The sequence below is a fragment of the Hemibagrus wyckioides genome, linkage group LG08, assembly GCF_019097595.1.
Source record: "Hemibagrus wyckioides isolate EC202008001 linkage group LG08, SWU_Hwy_1.0, whole genome shotgun sequence".
Taxonomy (NCBI): Eukaryota; Metazoa; Chordata; class Actinopteri; order Siluriformes; family Bagridae; genus Hemibagrus; species Hemibagrus wyckioides.
Genome location: NC_080717.1, coordinates 15,615,736 through 15,635,239, shown reverse-complemented (window position 1 = coordinate 15,635,239; position 19,504 = coordinate 15,615,736). Strand labels below are relative to the sequence as shown.

General features: G+C 37.5%; 1 protein-coding gene across 4 annotated transcripts in view; it reads right to left on the bottom strand.

Annotated features, from left to right (window-relative positions):
• Window positions 1-19,504, bottom strand: part of fgf13a (fibroblast growth factor 13a) — a 98,184-nt gene that overhangs the window by 30,643 nt on the left and 48,037 nt on the right. The window contains exon 1 of one of the 4 annotated variants that reach the window (XM_058397916.1): window positions 3,129-3,456. The exons of the other annotated variants lie outside the window; for them this stretch is intronic. Within the exon in view, the coding sequence (XP_058253899.1) occupies window positions 3,129-3,159 (31 nt within the window). The 5' untranslated portion in view covers window positions 3,160-3,456. Of the gene's footprint in view, window positions 1-3,128; window positions 3,457-19,504 lie in introns of those variants that run through there. 4 annotated transcript variants of the gene reach the window in all.

The following is a 19,504-nucleotide window of genomic DNA, read 5'->3' as shown; positions in this document are numbered from 1 at the left end:
GTAGCTTTTTAATCTAGCAAGGAGAAAGTAGCAGTGAACTGACATTTTACTTTATTTTGACACCATTTTGAGAACTGTGCCACTAGCCTTGGTGTGCAAAACACACCAACATATGATGCAACAAAGGTTGCAAGAACAGTAGTAAATGGGTTGTGACGGATTTCAAGTTCATCATTCCCTTATTGTTTAGAAGTAGTGATAACTGTAGCAGGTGGAGGAGTGGTCTAGTGTGGGTGTTCATTGGAAGGGTGGCGTTTGAAGACGAGCTAGAGGGGTACTGACTAATGTGTCACACCTGAGCCCTGCTCATCTTCCATATATATTTATGTGATCTCTCTCTCTCTCTCTCTCTCTCTCTCTCTCTCTCCCTCTCTCTCTCTCTCTCTGTGTGTGTCTTTCTCTCTCTCCCTCACTCTCCTCAGCGAGCTGAATGTGTGCTTGCTTTTGAGAGCAAAGCATAAAGCAGCGAGTGAGCTGTAAAGCTGCCAAGGTATTTGCTTTGAAAAGTTTTACGTTACTGACTGACTGCCGTGCCAAAATAAAAAAGCTCACAGGGGTCTGCTGTGTTCTCTCTACAGCACACTGCTGACATTGTTACAATAAGAAACTGTCATTTGACAGAGATACGTGACACAGTAAAGCATTTATACTATAGAAAGCAGTGGATCTTGCTTTAATGATAAAGTGAAAAGCACAACCTTAACACCTGCCTCCTGTAAAGAAAAACATTTAACAGTTAGGATATGAGGGCATTTCTCTATAAAGCAGTGTGAAACTATTGCATCATCTTTATAATCATTATGACGTTCATTGCACTTCCATCTAAGTAGGATACCTGAGGTCAGCACTAATTTTCTCCACAACCCCTTCAGTGGAACTCCTATGTACTTGTGATCAGGTTTTAGATGGAGAGAGAGACAGTGAGAGAGTGAGTGTGTGTGTGTGTGTGAGAGAGAGAGAGAGAGAGAGAGAGAGAGAGAGAGATTTTATGATTTATTTATACTGCTACACTTCATAGGGAATTCATGCAGCAGGCTAGTGTCACAGTCAGAGATGGCTAAACAGAAGAATCTTCAGTTGTTTGCTATTTTGGTTCCACATTTTGCCTATGTGTTTAGAAATATTCCATGCTGTTGCTTCTGCAGCTTAAATTCTGATTCAAAGCTAGATAATGATCAGTTTGTATTTTAACATAAAGTTTACAATGGACATTTGTCTGTGTATTACATGTGTATTATAATTTTTTTTAATTATTAAAGAATGAAAATATCTTTCTCCAGTAGCTGATGCAGTGGAGGAATACAAAAATGCTTTAGCAGTGCTTATCTCATAGGCCAGACTGAAAAGAGCAGCACAACAGATAACACATGTACTTGCCATTTGTAACACAAAAGTCATCTCTTATAGTCCACTAAAGCCAAACATGGGAATAGCTGAATTAGTGGCTTTGCAAAAAAACATTTACATCCCCTGGTTTAGTTGATCTGAGACCGTTCTGTGCGAGATACTGCCTTGTCCAGGAGCCTCAGCTGATTTGGTCCTCTAACTGCCTGAATAATCTTGACAAAAATGACAAGAATATAATTTTCTAAATCAATCTAATCTTAGGAACCCAAAGGTTCCACACCAACCATAGTGTTCAACAGCTCTCCTGATCCCTTCAAGGCTGAAAGTGTGAGCATTATAATGGACACTGTGAGCATTATACGAGAGGCAGACATTGACATGACACAGGCTGTGGAATGCCTGTTTGCAGTCTACTTTCTTTTCAGTGTGCAATACATGGTTACCATTAAGCACACAATAACCTTTATTCAAGAACACAAGAACACCAAAACCTGTACTAAAAATGTACAGTTAACTTGTGTAAATTGTACTGTTTTTCCTCATTTCAGAGATACATGTAAAAGTTAAGTACTGTGTATGTACAGGTTCTAAAAAGAACCATCTAACTTGGATTCAAAGAACCATTTGGGGTTCTTTTTAACGAACCCATTAAAATGGTTTATTATGGTTCCATATATGAAGCGGGTGATAGAACCATTTCTGCTTATAAATAGAACCATTTCCTTTAAGAGTGAATAACATTAAGAATTTTTATGTTTTGCCCAGATATAATGTATGCTGGTATTTTGTGTTTTATTTATGCATATCTCTTTAAAAAAAATAGGAGCCTTTTCTTTCCCTGGTCACTTCAATTAAACACATGCACTAAACACAAACCTGTGCATGAGAGAATTCTTCACCTCTAGCCAACAGCAGTTGAGAAGTTCTGCTATAGTGCCATCTACTGTACAAGATAGCATCCTTTTATTTGAATGCAGCTTCCCTTTAACCCGCAACCTTAGTGATGAGTCTATTTTCCCCAACAAATTTGATCATCAGGGCTAAGATCACTTCGTGAGGGTTTCAGATTTTTATGATTGTTACAATTTCATCTCATTTTTTCACCATTCATGCTCCTGTAGTATTGTTGGATTACACATTGTAATTTTTTAACTTATAAACAAGCCCTTCGTAAATCTGAGGTGAAGAAGGGAGTGTTAAAGCAGGGATAAGAGAAGGACAGAATTAACAAAAACTGTGAAAAACAGCGAATAGATAGATAGATTATGATTAAACATGGACACACCTATGGCCTATGCATGTTCACACATTTCAGAGATTCCACAGATTATTCCCTACTACTTCAAACACATAATAAAAGCATAATTAAAGAATAGAAAAATTTCTATTTTAATTAACTTCATAGAAAGATCAACTACTAATCAAACTTCTCAATGTCCTAAATTCAGATTTATTACTTATAAAATGCTAGAGGAACTGAAGTGCGGTATGTTTTCAGTACCTTGGACAGCTACTCCGACTATACTGTTCCATCTGTTCCATATGTGCGCATAATGTTTACATAAAGTTACAAATAAGATAATGTTGGTCAGAATAAGCTCAGTGTAACAAATGTAAACAACAGAACCCATAGGTGACAAATGCAAATATTTGAAAGTCGTATTTTCCATTTGAGTAAACGATTATATGTTATCATCATTAATTAATTAATAATTAAGTTTCAAGGTTCATTCTTCGGCATAACATTTAAAGAATGTAAAGCCAGTGAAGTAAATCCATACCTGATGTAGATTTTCTAAGAGGAAAAGTCATGTTTATCGGTCAAAAAGCGAAGAGGAAGTGCGGAAAGGCAAGAACAGTCCAGCGATGGTTCACTGCGAGCAGGAAGATGTTTTCAAAGTTTTAACCATATTAAAAGAAGTCTCAAGGGACCAAGACGAGAAGCCATCGAGGCGGGGCCTGCTGCATTCGGAGATCATTAATGGACATTAGTGACATGCCATTAGGACTTCTAAAGCGCTCATTAAAGATTCATTGGGGAAGCGTTGAGGATGCGGCGAGCGCAAGGGCGTGCGTTCACTAAAACTGCGGCGCTCTGGCTCAAAAAATGGCAGAGAACAATCGAGCGATGCGCACAAACTGGGCTTCCTGCTCAAGAGGAGCCTCCTCTATTCTCCTTTCCTCTCACATTACAAACAAAAGACTGTAAAGTGATCCGTTAATGCGCCGCATAAACCAGTTATGCTGGAGCGGCCACTTTGCGCTGAAACACATCAGCGCCTAACTGGCCATATGACAGCGGCCAATCTCAGCTCCTACAGCAAGCTCATCAACACAGCAGTCACTCAGACAACAGTCCACAAGATTTACAAAAACACATTATTATTATTATTATTATTATTATTATTATTATCATTATTATTATTATTATTATTATTATTATTATTATTATTATTATTATTACAGGTTTTAAGACGCGCTTAAAAGTTTGTGTTATGACCACTAGATGGCGCGAAAGAATCATACTTCTCAACTTCTCCCAAATGTACAAATGCGTCATAACACATGGACTTGGGGTGAAAAACTATACGGGCTAGTGTATGGAGAACACAAGTGAGAAGGTTAAGATTCATGAGAATATTAACGTTACTTTATATAGACAAAAATATGTTCTATATTAAAACATAGCTAAATTAGATATTAAAAATAGAGAAAAAAACACACATTAAACCAAATAATAATATTTAAAAAAACTCTTCAGTATCTTTGTCAAAACCCTTTATGTAATATTTTCATTTATCTTTCATATTTCAAAAAAACTGAGTCATAGTAATGGCTCAGAAGAAGAAATTTGGATTGTGGGACACACGTTAATCAATTGACACTGAAGTATCCTTTAAATGTTAAAAAAAAACTTATCCTTAAAGCTTAACCATATGAACAATTATACATTTTAATCATATTATGTTATGATATGATTTTAGACCTCTTAACCATAGACTTGCATTTGACTACAAATTGATAATGTATTAGAACAAGTGCTTTTGACCTGCACTTTGCTTTTAAGCCAGAATTACTGTCATAGCCATGCTCTTATAGGAAATTAATCAACTCCTTCTGACAGATTCAACAGAAAGTAATTCTAGACAACTTCACGGGTCATTCATTTCAGCACCAAGCTGCAAGTTCACTTTGCCAGGCACCTGCACCCGTTCCCGGATGGAGTGCCAAGCCTGTGTGATGCATCCTGCTGACACACACAGGCACACAGATGGCCATATTGATCTCTCCTACCCAGCAAACCCTCTCTCTCTCTGGGCCTCGCATGCTGGGAAAGGATGACATCATCCCTGAAAGTTTAAACGCATGTGAGTACCCTTGCTTGTCACTAGATGGTGGCGTTGTTAATGGACAACATGATGTGATGTGAGGATAATGTCACTGAAAGTAGAAAATAGTGATAATGATGATTCCTATAATATAATATAATATAATATAATATAATATAATATAATATAATATAATATAATATAATATAATATAATTATAACTATTATATTATATTATATTATATTATATTATATTATATTATATTATATTATATTATATTATATTATTATTGGGGCTGCTGGGCTGATGACAGGTCAAAATTTTTTGGGATTTATGATTTTTGTATATGAATAAGAAATATACACAATATGCCCAAAAGGATGTGATCATCACCTGATCATCACTCTCTTATGTGCTTGTTGAACAGCCAATTTCATAACTATGAGCATTAATATGGAGTTAGTCCCCTTTTTGCAGCCAGAAAATCCTCCACTCTTCTGGGAAGGCTTGCCACTAGATTTTGGAACATGGCTGTAATGGATTTATGTTTATTCGGCCAGAGGAGCATTAGTGAGATCAGGTATTCATATCAGGTTAGAGGTCCTGGTGCATACTTAGCATTCTAGTTCATCTCAAAGGCATTCAGTTTGAAGCCATGATTCTGTGCAGGTGTACTGTCATACTGGAAGTTTGAACCACTTAGTACCAGTGAAAGCAAATCAAAATGCTATAGCATAGAAAGACATTCTAGACATTCTAGGCATTCTGCTTCCAGTTTTGAGCTAACAGATCCACATCAGAGTGTCTGTTCTGGTGTTCTGCTATCTACATATCTTAGCCATATAATGCATAAGGAGAAATTCCACTGTAAAACTAAACGTTGACTTTATTCCTCTCCAAATGTAAACTCTAACTGTGCACTGTGAACAGATCTAAAAAAAAAAAAAAAAGCACAAAACACATAAGTCATCACATAGTTTCTGAAGCAGTATAGTCTTGTGTTTTCTATAATTGGGAGGAATCATTTGCTATACTCATATAGTCTTTATCAGGAATCACTGCTATGGTGGTATAAAGGAGATTTACACTGTAGAGCACTGGCTACCAGTGCCATGGCAATGGTGGAGGTTGTCATAGAGACTGTGTCCATACGCAAGATGGGAGAGCATGTGTATGTGAGCATGTCAGCTGGTGTAGTGGTACTGGGACTGGAGATATAAAGATCAACCCTCTGATTTGAAGCCAACATCAAAATGAGGTTATCAGACATCCCACTGTTTACAACATTACAACAGAACAGTAGGAATTAAGGCAGGAGAAGAAATGAGCCAGAAAGAAAAGATAGAAAACAAAGATAGAAATATTAAGGAAATCAAGGAAAAGCTTGATAAAAAAAATATCCACATGTGACAGAGATAATAATAATAAGAACAAAAGAAGACAATGGAGTAAGGAGGTGCATCAGGAAAAGATGTTCTCCACTATTCCATAATCGGTTTGCAGGTTCTGGAAATCATAACCATAACAGAGTTAACACAAGCTGGCTCTGTTATGAAGGATCGAAGGGTGAACTCGAGTGCACAGTAAAACTGGCAGATGGATCTAAAACCTTCTTCAGCCAGACAACAGCAGCTATTTTCATATCTCAATAGACTTCTGGGTTTCAGCTTTACCTTGAAGTAAAGTACCTTTTGTAGTTGGATCCCCAGTGGCATCTCAGATGCACTAAGAATAATTATAGCAGCTGCTGTCACACAGAGGAGGCATCAAGATTTAAACCCTCTTAAACACTTTCTTCCACACTGGTTTTTACTGCAAGTTCCTTACTGAATGGCCTGTGCTTTTATTGACCTGGATCTAGTGTGCCATTTGGAACTCCTGCCCTGTGGGATCGATTCATACACCTGTGCTTTCTTTCATGAGTCTTAACCTGCATCTGTGACAGTGAAATGGTCTTTATGGTGCAGCTCCATGCTGGAGCCTACATGAGCAGTATGAGTAATATGAGAGCTGCTCTTATTTCTCATACCAGTGTGAGCCACAGTTCTCCACAGGGACATGGCTTACACTTAGTTGGTTGATGCACTGGACCCTTGCCCATTGCTTTGAGCTTTAGCCCATCACATCTGTTTACAATACATTCTTGTAAACAGATTAATATTACATATATTACATTACAACATAACAAGCTGTTGCACCAGCTGACCTGGTTGGAGATTTGCATGGCAAATGAGGCTAAAATCACCAGGTCATGTCATGTAATGTCATGTTCTATTCTGATTGAAAGGTAAAAGTGTTAATGTGCTTCATGACTGCTATAACCCAGTCTAGCAGGAAAGAAGTGGACAGTTAGTTGGCATCTTCAGTAATGAGGGCCTGTGAATGGGGCCACAAGCTTGGTGTGCTGAAGGTAGCCCAGATCCTTCCTGTTTCTGGGTTGCTAGTCTACCCTACTTTACCTTTATGGGCCATGTGAAGCACAGTAATATTGAGCCACACATCTCACAGAGCATGACCCACTTACCAAGACTCAACCTGATGGACCCTGGAATGGCCAAATAAGTGTAATGCAATGATCTACTATTACTCAGTACTGCTTTTGTACTGATTAGGAATAAGAATAAATGTCAGACATTTGGCAAGTACTCCATTTCTTTGACAAGTACCATGAGATGTTAAGTGAATCGTTCATATTCAAGAATCCTAAGCTTGACAGTTGCTTGACCTGTATAATTTACTTTGTGGTCCATCACTGGAGTGAAATTCACTCTGGCTTCAATACACTATGGATCACATTAAGCACTTCCTTACCAGGAAGATCACACAGCTGCTAACAGGATGATCTCCAACTGTGGAATGAGCTTTGGGAGTCCATTTATATTTATACTGTTATATATTCCATCATATATTCATATGTAGTTGAGGAGTTATTAGGCTTTGAAGCTTTTAGTTTAGGTTCTGATAAAACTGTGGTTAGGCATGTATAGTATTTCCTTAATATACCACTGGAAAAATGCTGATTAAATATCAAATTCTGCAACACGTTTTTTTTTTTTTACACTTAAACTCAGTGGGTAGTGTTTCTGCCTTACAGCTCCAGAGTTTGGATCCTGAGTTTTGTCAAATATTGTCTGTGTTTATTTCACAGATTTTCACATGTCTATTTGGTTCCCTTAAGATTCTCAGGTTTCCTCCCACCTCCCAAAAACATGTTGGTAGGTGGGTTGACTAAAAGGTGTGAATGTGTGTGCGTTCTGTATTACCGCTTTGTGTCTAGGATTCCCGGCATATGCTCAGGACCTACCATGTCCCTGACCAGGATAAATCTATTACTGAAGATGAATGACTGATTGAACCTGCATTGCAAGGGGATTTAAAATATGTAGTACTCTTGTACTGCTATAAATTCTAATGAGAATGTTCAATGAGACAGAACATTTTGGCAGTTAATACTGATACCAAGGGGGCACTGTGGCTTGCCTTGCACCACCTGAGGGTTTGATTTCTGCCTCTTCCTTTTTTAGCATGGAGTTAGCATTTTCTCCCCATGCTTTAGGGGTATAATCTGGTTTTCTCCCTAGTGGAAAGAATTACTTGCCTTATTCGCTGATTGAAATTATGTTCATGATTGTGCCCTGCATTGGGTTGGCACCCTGTTCATGATGTGCCCCACCTTGTGCTTTGAGGCCCCTGGGATATGGATGGATGAATATTAATATTAGTCAAAGAATCTGTGGAAGGGCTTTACCTGTTCTCAGTGTTATTCTTATCTCAGGCCACTCATCATGCACACTTGAGTCAAATGATCATTAAACACTTCCCTGTAAGAGGTCTGACAGGATGAAAGACACAAAACTGTATAAGTGATTTTGTAAGAGTTGGAATCTGTTGAGGAGAGATATAGAGAAGCAGGGCTAATTTTATAAGACACTCAGTAGCCGTATCTCAAAGTGACAGCCATTAATACAGCCAACTGTCAACACATTTAGCATCAATTCACTGGACTGCAGTGTGGTTGCTACTACACTTAGCAACTGCAGTGTCACATATCCAAAAATAACTCAAATCACAACCACATTGCCCTTAGCACTCAAAAATAGATGCTGTGATTTTGCAAGCTGATTAGCTCACTAGCATTTTTGTGCACTCTCATATGTGAAACCTGTTCAAGAAAACATGCTGTTTTCATTTTCACTTTTAACATCATGCTTCCTGTAGGAGCTAGCAGGTGTTTCACTCTTGCTTAGCTGCTTTAGCTGTGGCAACAGCTGACCAGGAATTAGTATTGCAAGCTAGGAGGGGAGCAAACGAAAGCAGATGGATTCTTCACATGTGCTTAGGCATTCGTACATGGAGAAATAAAACATGAACAAACTCAAGTACAAACAGTGAATGCTATGAAATAAATGGAAAGACAGGTCTGGAGTATGAGCAGCTTTGATTTTCATAGAAGACAAAGCAAACAACATAGGTCTAACCTCTTAAATTATTGATGCTTTTTTCGTTCTTTCTTTTTTTTCTTGAACAGCATTCAAGAGTGATCCAAGGCATTAACATCTTCACTCTGATGTGCCTGCCCTATGTTTCTGTGGTCAAAAGACTTTCTTTCGAAACTCTCGTTCTTTCTTTTTTTTTTTTTTGGCAACATCCCCAGTTGTAAGGAAGGAGAAGGGTCTGTAAAGGGGTAAGGGGTCACCATGGTACATGGTAAAATGGTAAAATGACAGAATAAATTCAGATTCACTCTTTCATTCTTTCTTATTTCTATTTGAAATATAGAGAGGTAACAGAGAGACAAAAATAGCATCATTTGATGTTAAGTGGCCTTTATTTTTAAGGATGAGGGTGCTATAATTTTTCCTGGGATTTGCTGATTTCTTCCTGGTATCTTAGTCTGCAGTGCCTACAGTGTCTCATTGTACTCAGTGAAGCCATTATGTATAGTTTGGGGTTTATATTATTGTACCTTTCCCTGCTTTTATATTCTCAGTTCCTCCTTTTATGTATTTTTTAAATCCCTTCAGTGTGTGAAGAGAGGAATTGGTTGCATGAAGTGACACAAAGCCTAGCACATCAAAGGTAAATGCATAATTTGATTTCTATTTACTCTGTCATTCTGTTGCCTGCTTCAACATTTCACCCAAACAAAGCAATCATTTTTTTGGTGCAGGCACTATGACTTCTGAAACCAATAAAGCGCTAATAGTCTTTGCCCAGTCTTTGATGAAGCAGAAAGAGAGAAAAAAAGGAGTAAGAATGTCACTCAGTTAGCAAATAAATCAGTGTGGCCTTTCAAGTTAGGTGAAAGGCTTTGATGGCCTAAACCTCGTCTGAAGAGCCACATGCCTGTCCATGTAGTTTAAAAGCATGCTGCATCCTGAGCTGGACTCTAGAAAGGCTACTGGAGTCATTTTGTGGTTTAGGATTTTGTATTCATACTAGAGGATGGTAGGATTAAGGCAAAAATCATATTGCAATGGTTAATTTGCTTACTTGTTTACCAGAACAAGTCACATACAGCTTATTACAGAAAAGCCAGAGTTATCATGATGCCGCTGTTAAATGGACACAAGGACACAAACTGTTATAAAATGTTAAAGGACAGAAAGCAGTAAAGACACAAAGGTCAAGCAGTGAGACTGGTTGGTGGTGGTTGATACTTTTGGCTACTGTTTCAGAGACTTCTGATGGATACTGAACTCTGCACATTTCAGTAGCTACCATAGAAACTACCAGAAACCTAACACACACACACACACACACACGCAATCCTTCTTGGTATCCTTGTAAGGACCTTAATTATTAGTTCAGCTAATTAATGCTATGCCTATGCCTAAAACTAATTCAAACCTCAACCTCAGTAAACAAAAACAAAACTGTTGGCTCTTTATTTATTTTATTTATTTTTTTAATCTTTTTGGGGACCAGCTGAATGCACCCACAAGGTCAAATTTGTCATATTCTTATTCTTGCAGTGACATTTGGTCCCTACCAAGATTTGCACACATATGGATGTATCCTCTCTCTCTCTCTCTCTCTCATACACACACACACACACACACACACACACACAGCATTTTAACACTTCTGTAACTTCTGTGTAAGCTTTGTCACAGGCTTTGTTCAATAACAAATGACTAAAGTACTGAAGCTGCCTGAGTATGCTGTCCTTCCTTTCTTCAGTGCATTGATATTTGAAGGTTTTGTGTTTGAAAAGTTGCTGAGACTATATTTATCTGTGCTTTTGGAATCAAGAGAGTGTTCTTATAATAACTCACTGCATATCAAAAATGATTCAAAATGACAGAACAATTTATACAACAGTTACTTTCTGGGTAAAGTACACAATGCAAAATAAATAAATAACTATTTCATACCTTTAGCAAAAGACAAAACAGCACTATTCAAAATATTATTTTCAGATGTTTGTGTATTATTCTTGAGTATCATCTCAAATGTATTAATGATAGATATACACTGTATATGAAATGTATATGTATATACACTGTATATGTTCTTATAAAAATCTTATGGAGTATCCTCTTCAGCTCACCCCACTGGTTTTCAGGTCTGGGGACAGGGATGGCCATGACAAAAGATTGATTCTGCTATCATAGAACTTTTTGTGTATACTTTGTATACTTTTCAAAATAACAAAAATTTCAAGATTACAATGATACAGAGATAGAGAAAAAGAGTCTCTCTTCTAGGAGCAGGTCCAAGGCACTGCATAACAAGCTCTGTTATTCTAGTGATATAATCTGGGCTGCTTTGACCAATTCTCTCTTTGAACCAGTCAGCCATGCAGCAGCTCACTCTTATGTCTCCTCTTATTTGTCTGTCTGTATGTCTCTTTCTCCTTCTCTGTCACTCATTTAGTTCCACACTCAGGCATGTTCTCTCGCTTCACTTGCAAATCATGAAATAGTAAAACAGGATATGTCGCAAACAGTCAGCTGTAGAAGCAAAATTTGTGCTCAGATATATATTCCTTTAATAGAGTTCAACACTTGCAGTTATGATTTAACACAATCTCTTATTCACAAGTCATAATAATGATGACTAGGTTGATGTAAAAATGTACTGCGATTGTCACAGATCTTCAAGACTTACAAAGTAGATTACTTAAGCAACTTGGCAGTAATTAAATAATGAGAATGTGCTTTGTAAAGTGATATTCTCTGACTTTCTCTGTCATATTCTTCCTCTACCCAGTGTCCCCTGTATCTTTTGGAGTCAGTACAGTGTATTTACTCAAGAGACAAAGAACATGTAGCGTTGTTTAGTAAAGCACAGTGCAGGGATGCTGAAAATCAAAATACAGTACGGCTGGAGGAACGAGTCTTAATGTAGGATGTTTAAGTAAATACAGACAGACAGACAGACAAATAGTACTTTCTGCTGAACACATTCTACATTCTGAACAGTGGGGGGCAAAGTAATTAAATGCAACAACAACAAAAACAACAAATCTTAATATTATAAATTGCAGAAAATTGGCACTGTGTGGTTTGTACTATAAAAGATTCTGAAGTCTCAGATCTCCTCTAATTAAATATGTCTACACTCACTGCTTCTATCTAACAGCAGACAATGGAATATTAGACCACAGCAGCTTCTACAAGCAGTGGTTAGAGTCAACCGTGTCAACCATGTGAATTAATTAGAGATATTAAAGTTATTTTAAAATTCAATTCTTCATAATAATTTAAAGCATCCAACAACTAAGCTGACTTTAAAGCCGCTGTAATCAATGGTAACAAAAGTGTTTAACTCACTGATGTAGCCATTAAAGGATTCCCACTCCCACTCACCAGCTCCACTCACTCCATCTAAAACTCTCTCCAAAATTCCTCCCTCCACAGATATTTATACAGTTGTGCTCAAAATTATCCATACCCTTGGTATTTTTTGAGTTGTCTTCTGTGATGAATGAGTTTTATAATACTGTCATATATTTAATGTGACAAACAACTGAAGAAATAACGTGATATTTCAAGAAATATGACATTTCATTTTTATTTGACAAATATTCAAAAATCACCATGTTCAGAATTATTCATACCCTTTATATTACAATCTTTCAATAATCAATAGAAAAGCCTTTGTTCTTAATGACAGCCTGCAAATGCTTCTTGTAGGTCTCCACAAGATTTCCACACGTCCACTGCAGAATGTTTCCCCACTCTTCTTTCACAAAAGCCTCCAGTTGTTGGAGACTGGAAGGCTTCCTAGCCCTGACCCAGATCTTCAACTCTCTCCACAAATTCTCAATTAGGTTCAGGTCAGGTCTCTGACTTGGCCACTCCAGAACATTTATGTTGTTGTCCCTGAACCATTGCTTGACCACTCGCGCCATATGCTTCGGGTCATTATGCTGCTGGTAGGTCCAATTCTCTGGCAGGCTGAGCTTGTGTTCTGATGCCACCAGGTTTTCATCAAGAATCTTGACATAGTCTTCCTTTACCATCTATCTTAACAAGGTTACCTGTACCACTGGCAGAGAATTACTTACTGCACTACCTCAACCTGTCATCCGCTGCTATAGTTATATTTATGTTTATTCTATTTGCACTACCTCAACCGCTGCTGTGTATTTTTGCACAATATTTTTGCACAATACTTTTTTATTTTTTACATCATTTCACTTTATCTATTTTATTTCACTTACATTCCAGTACACATGTTGTTTTATTTCTTTTCGGTGCTAAGTGTCCTGTGTTCTTTTGTGTTGTCTTTATTGTATTTATTGTCTTTTTGCACTGTCTTGTCTATGCTCTGTTTGCACCTAGCTGCACACTGTGCACTTTACGTGGCTAAGACAAACTTCTGTCCTAGCTCTATGTTGTTTGTTGTTTTGTGTTGAACTTGTTGTTGTATGTTTATGTAGCACCAGGTCCTGGAGAAACGTTGTTTCATTTCACTATGTACTGCGTCAGCTATATGTGGTTGAAATGACAATAAAGCTTCTTGAATCTTGAATCTTGAATAAAGATGCCAGATGCCAGAAGCGTCCCCATAGCATGATTTGACCACTGCCATGCTTAACCGTTAGGTTGGTATTCTTAGGATTGAAGGCTTCTCCTTCCATATGCCAAACATATGCAACATCCATATGTCCAAAGAGCTCCAGGTTAGTCTCATCTGACTAGAGGATGGATGACCAGAAGTTCAGATCTCTATCTAGGTGACCCCTCGCAAAGGCCAGGCGCACATCCCGGTGTCTCTGGGTAAGAGGTGGTGCCTTTCTGGGTGGTGCCTTTCTCAATGCAAAATTCGCTGAATGGTGGATCTTCATACCATCTCCCCTGCTTGGTTGAGGGGGTCTATTAGAGCTTTGGTGGTGATACAGAGGTTGTTGTTTGCATCACGGCAAATCTTTCTGGCAACTCTAGAGGATACTTTGTGCTTCCTGCCACACCCATCTAGGTTTTTGACAGTGTTGAACATCTTGAACTTCTTGATGGTACTCTATACGGTTGATACAGGGACATTCAGTTCTTTCAAAATAGGCTTGTAGCCTTTGCCTCCACTATGGGCATTGACAACACGCATACAAAGATCATGACTGAGTTCTTTCTTCTTGGCAATGGTGACAGTGACTGAGAATAATGAAAGCTTTGTCCCTTTAATTGTACTTTACAGAAGAGGTGTTACCATTTAACATTATTAGGCCTTAATTGATTACACCAAAATTGATAAAATTGATTATAGTCACTGGAGTGTGAAACCACGTGCACTTTCACAAAAGAAGGATTTTTTTCTGAGATTGGGAATAAGGTATGATTAATTTTGAAGAGAATCTCTGGCAATATCTATTGGTATACAAATGAAGTTTAGCTAACACATGTGGGGTTGTGCATAGCAACTAATATTGAATACAATGAAAGTTTTGCCAAAGTAGTCTTTATAAAGGAAAAAAATTAAAAAGTATTGATTTGTCCAAGGGATATGAATAATTATGAGCACAACTGTATATACAATGTAATGGTATCCAAAAGTAATATCATGCTGATGTGGGTACAGACTTTTGTTCCCCACAGATCCAAAAGTAACTTAAATCAACACAGCAGCTACACATTAGCCAGTAACATTTTTCTTACTATCTCTGTTGTGTGTTTTATATATTTGCAAAATAAATGCCTTTTAAGCAGAAAAGCAAATTTATGTAAATTCGAATTTCTTTAGCATCTCCAGCATCAGGGTTAATTTTCATTCTTCCTTCTTTTTTAGACCCATTACTGTCTGTAGACTTTATGTTCCATTCTACCCTAATTCTATTCTACCCTAATATAGACCAAGGTTTTTCAAACCTTTGCATTAGGAACCCCTTCAACTGTAAAATAAAATCCACAGACTCCCTCATTACAGATTTGTTTCATAAATATAATCTAAATATTCAAAGATTAGGCTCATAAATTTGTCAGTGAAAAATATTTATTGGGCTATTCCTGAACTTTCTACTGACAGAAATGGAGGCAAAAAAATTAGATAATTGTAAAAAAATTTTTTAAAAAAAAGGTAGAAAAAAATAAAAGAAAAACAAAATCATTTTCATTTCATGAAATATTAGAGGTAGAAAGGTCAGGGGTGTTAGCATAGCATGTAGTTTTCTGTGGATAACTAAGTCATGTAAATAAATTATTTTTTATTGTGATTGCCTTCATCAGAAATGTTTTATATTTTCATTAAATCATTATCCAATTATTTGCCTCATTTTCTCATTATTCTTTCATATTAGTCTTTCTTTTCAAGCAATGTATCTATCGGTTCTTTTTTTGGACTTTAAACACCAAGCACTATCAGGATTCCCTTTTAAGAATAGACATGAACTTAAAACAGAATTTTTGCACAAAATAACAGTGGAAAAGAGGACTACTTTCTTGCAAAGAAACATCTAATAGGTTAATACAGCAAACTGTGGTAAAACTTCTAATTGCTAAGTACAGCGTCTGAGTCACAGAAACATTTTTCTATTTTAGTGAGATCTTTAAATACCTTTGATAACTTTAGATCATTAGTCACTATTAGGTTGAAAGCAGTATAATAGCCAGTATGTAGCTGTGAATCTGGCAGAAAGATGTTAATGTCTTTTCTGCCTCCTGACATTCCTAACGTATTCCTCCCACAGGCTGGCAGCTGAGGTAATGCTCAAAATTGTGCAAATGAATGGTGACAAGGGCCCAGTGTAGCCCTAACTGATGCAGGATCAGATTCAGCCTTACAGGAGCCCCTCAACTTTGAGCCCATATGAGTGAAGCATATGTTTGTGTGTATGCTATCGAACCTCTCTGCTGTTTTTTTTTCAGCTCTCTTGTGGGTATGCAGCCCATGCTCTTGAATATTTGTTCATGTATTGATAGATGGATATGGATGTTTTTGTGAGTGCAGTGGTATTATTATGTTTCCACTGTATCTAGAAAGTTCTTACACACACATACTACTCATATACACAGTGCTATGATTCTTGTAAGACCAACTAAACCACAAAGGGGGCAACAGACATGAGTCAACAGCTCACAGGGTCGAAAAGACTTTCAAGTGAACACTTAAGATTAAGAGAAAGCAGCCGAGGAAGTGGCACTGCTTACACAGGATCTAAAATGGATCTGCCAAGCTCTTAAGCATCGATCTTCACTCGATGAAGTGTCGCTTTGGTTTCTCAGTCTGTCAGATAAAGGCTTCTGGCTTTTTTTGGATCTACTCACACCAAGCGTGGAGAGGAATTAAATAGCACTTTCCAGCTTCCCTCTCTCTCTCTCTCTTTCACCAGGGACAGGGAGTGTGAAACAGACTGATGAATAAGGGGACCAGCTGAGAACATGTGGGGAGATGACTCAGGGTAACAGACTAAATGGATATCTGGAACGCAAGGGTGCACGTGGGAGGAGGAGACTGACTGAGTGAGAAATGAGAAAGAAGAAAAAAGAGAAGTGAGAGGGAAAAAAGGGAAATGTTATGCACTGCTTTTTAGAAATCACTCTGGTTTTGAATTTGGTGTTGGATTTTATTTGACCATGTTCAAATTTCAGAACAGCAGTACAGCCTATAATGAGGAAAGCTACGAACTATTCTGTTTTTCACAATCCTTTGAGTTTATCAGCATTGCCCTTTTACTCATTCAAACCTACCTTTGCATAATGTTTTCCTGGGAGGTATGATTTGCCGTTTGCCAATAATACTCCACTGTTACACAGTGTGAGAACACTACCTTTCCCCTTTGACAGTTATTTGGGTAAATTTATAATTCAAACACTGCAGACTTCAAACACTTGTTTCATCCAGTGTGTAGTCCCATCTTACACCCACTGTTCTCTGGATTCACTGCACATTTCTCCTGCTTGTCTAATGTATTAAAAACTCATACACTTTTGCATGATAATACAACAATAATTAATCAGGTAGTTTTGAGTATTAAATGTAGTTTTTGATGGATGGGGCACTGTAGCATATCTGAGCGTCTATTCTGATACTGTAGCATTATGTGTGTTTGTGTGTATGTGTGCATGTGTGTTTTAGCTCCTTAGTAAGGCCAAAACCCAGACTTAATTGAGTTAATTGTATATAACACACCAGCTATATATATAAGTATATTTACACACCAGCTAATGTGTCACTAGCTAATGAAAGCACTGAAGTTCTGTCACTGGAAACTGCCGAAACCTCAATAATCTGCAGTACAACACAGTGCTGGACCTGGGAGGCTAACTGGCACACCACCTCATTCTGCACATTGATGCTGATAAATAAAAATGGCAGTGTTTAATGATGCCATATGGGTTATTTAAAATATAGACACTGGTAGTGTACTGGAAAGGATGTGTGCATCTCAGGTGGTAAGTGGCTGTGTGTTAGAAAGTGGGTCAGTCCAGTACTGGGCAAATTCTCTGGTGCCAAAGAGGCTTCATAGGATCCTTGGGGAAATAAAACAGAGTTTCTCATTTTTTCCCCATAATTTTAGACAAAAAAATGATACTTCTACAAAAGTTTAGTATTGCTTTAGGTATGCGTAGATCTATGTTTCTGCATTATGTATAAGTCTATGATATATCTAAGAGTTTGTAATAGAGTTTTCTTCCTTCAGTTACAGAGCATGTTTTGTATTTTCTTGCACAAAGTAAGTTCTGGTCTTCTGGCACTTTCTCTGTGTGTGTGTGTGTCTGCATGTGCATGTGTGTGTTTAATTAAGGATGAGAGCGAAGAGTTAAGCAACTTGTAATGAAAAAGAAAAAAAAAGAATAAAAAGTAATGTGCCAAGTATTTCCTGTCTCCTGTTCCCCTAGATGATGTGATGCTATGAACTACAATTGACAGAAGATGATAGGTACAACAGATACTGCCATGAATTTCAACAATAGCTTATAAACTGCTCTGTGTGTATGACACACTACAGGAGACATGCTTGTATCTCAGCTGCCTGCTTGTGCCGAATCTGCTGACATGACTAAGGAGCCGCTGTCTCTATTCCATTACCATCTGGCCTTCCACAGAGCTCATGTGGCCTATCCATATTACCACAGCCATAACATTTCTTCACTCCTGTTTACACTAAACACAGTTACACAGGTTCTGGAGGTTTGATAACATCATCATGACAGTCAAAAAAACAGATGAGAGTGGTAGGTGAGAGTGACAAGAGTGGTGACTGATAAAAAATGAACCTCCAGTGTGCACTGTCATCACTACCTTTACAGCCAATAATACAGTGTATTGAGTTTTAACATATGGCTATCAGTTTTAATGATTGATCTGAGACAGCCTTGTAGTGTCTAGTAGTGTGCTTGTTTACACTGTGTCTATGTCTGTGTTTGTGTCACCACTAAGCTCACATTTAAGGTAGCTGTTGACTTCAAACACCTATAATGGCAACAGGACAGCATGTTTTGTCTAGCGATTGTAATGAAAAAGCGATTACCAGGGGGTAGCTGTGTAACTGGATTGAAAGCAAAGATGCTGAGCTCAGTGCAGCTGTTACAGTAAATGTACACAGACGAGATGAAGAACTGAGTGTAATTTAATTATAGAATCCCTGATCCAAATAATGTTGTTTACACAAAAGGCTGCAAAACTGGAAGAAGCTATATGTGTCGTGAAATTGTACTTGATAGGTAACAACGTAATTGTAACTAAGAGAGTGTGTGTGGTGGAATACAGACCATGCCTCCATACTGAGTTAAGCAACATGTGATTAACACCAAAGTTCAAACAGTGAATTGAATTAGTTGTAGGTTATACATCAGCGTTTGTGAACATGTGAAAACATCATGCATGGGCAGTCGCATACTGTAAGTGTCTGCCATCATACTTAATAGCATAGAACGTGATCTTTTCATTATCTGACTACATAAAAGCTGTAATCTAAAGGATGTTATTTGGTTTGATGTTCATGATCAAGACATCAAGCTGAGTTCAGGGTGCAGATCTGAGAGGGAACAGAGGCAGTATTTTATTTTTATTTATTTTTTTTTTGGAGGGGGGATATCGAGATAAAATGGTGTCATAAAAACATGAAAATTAAAGAACTCAGGTGCAACTAGAAGAAGTGTAGTTTTCTGCTCACATTTAACTTAATTTACAATTTAGTTGTCAATAAATAGACATTATGTAAAACACATTTTCAGTGTGTAGTTTGGTTTCATAGTCAATGTTAGCTAATGCTAACAGAAAGTACACTTGATAACATTATTTAATGGGAATATATGACTGAAGATGGCTTCCTGCAATAAGAACGTAGTGGTTTTCATAAGAACAGCTTAAGGATTGCATTAAATTCTTACATAATTTCATTTATAATTAACATTAAGTTACCTAGGTTTGGGATGCTACA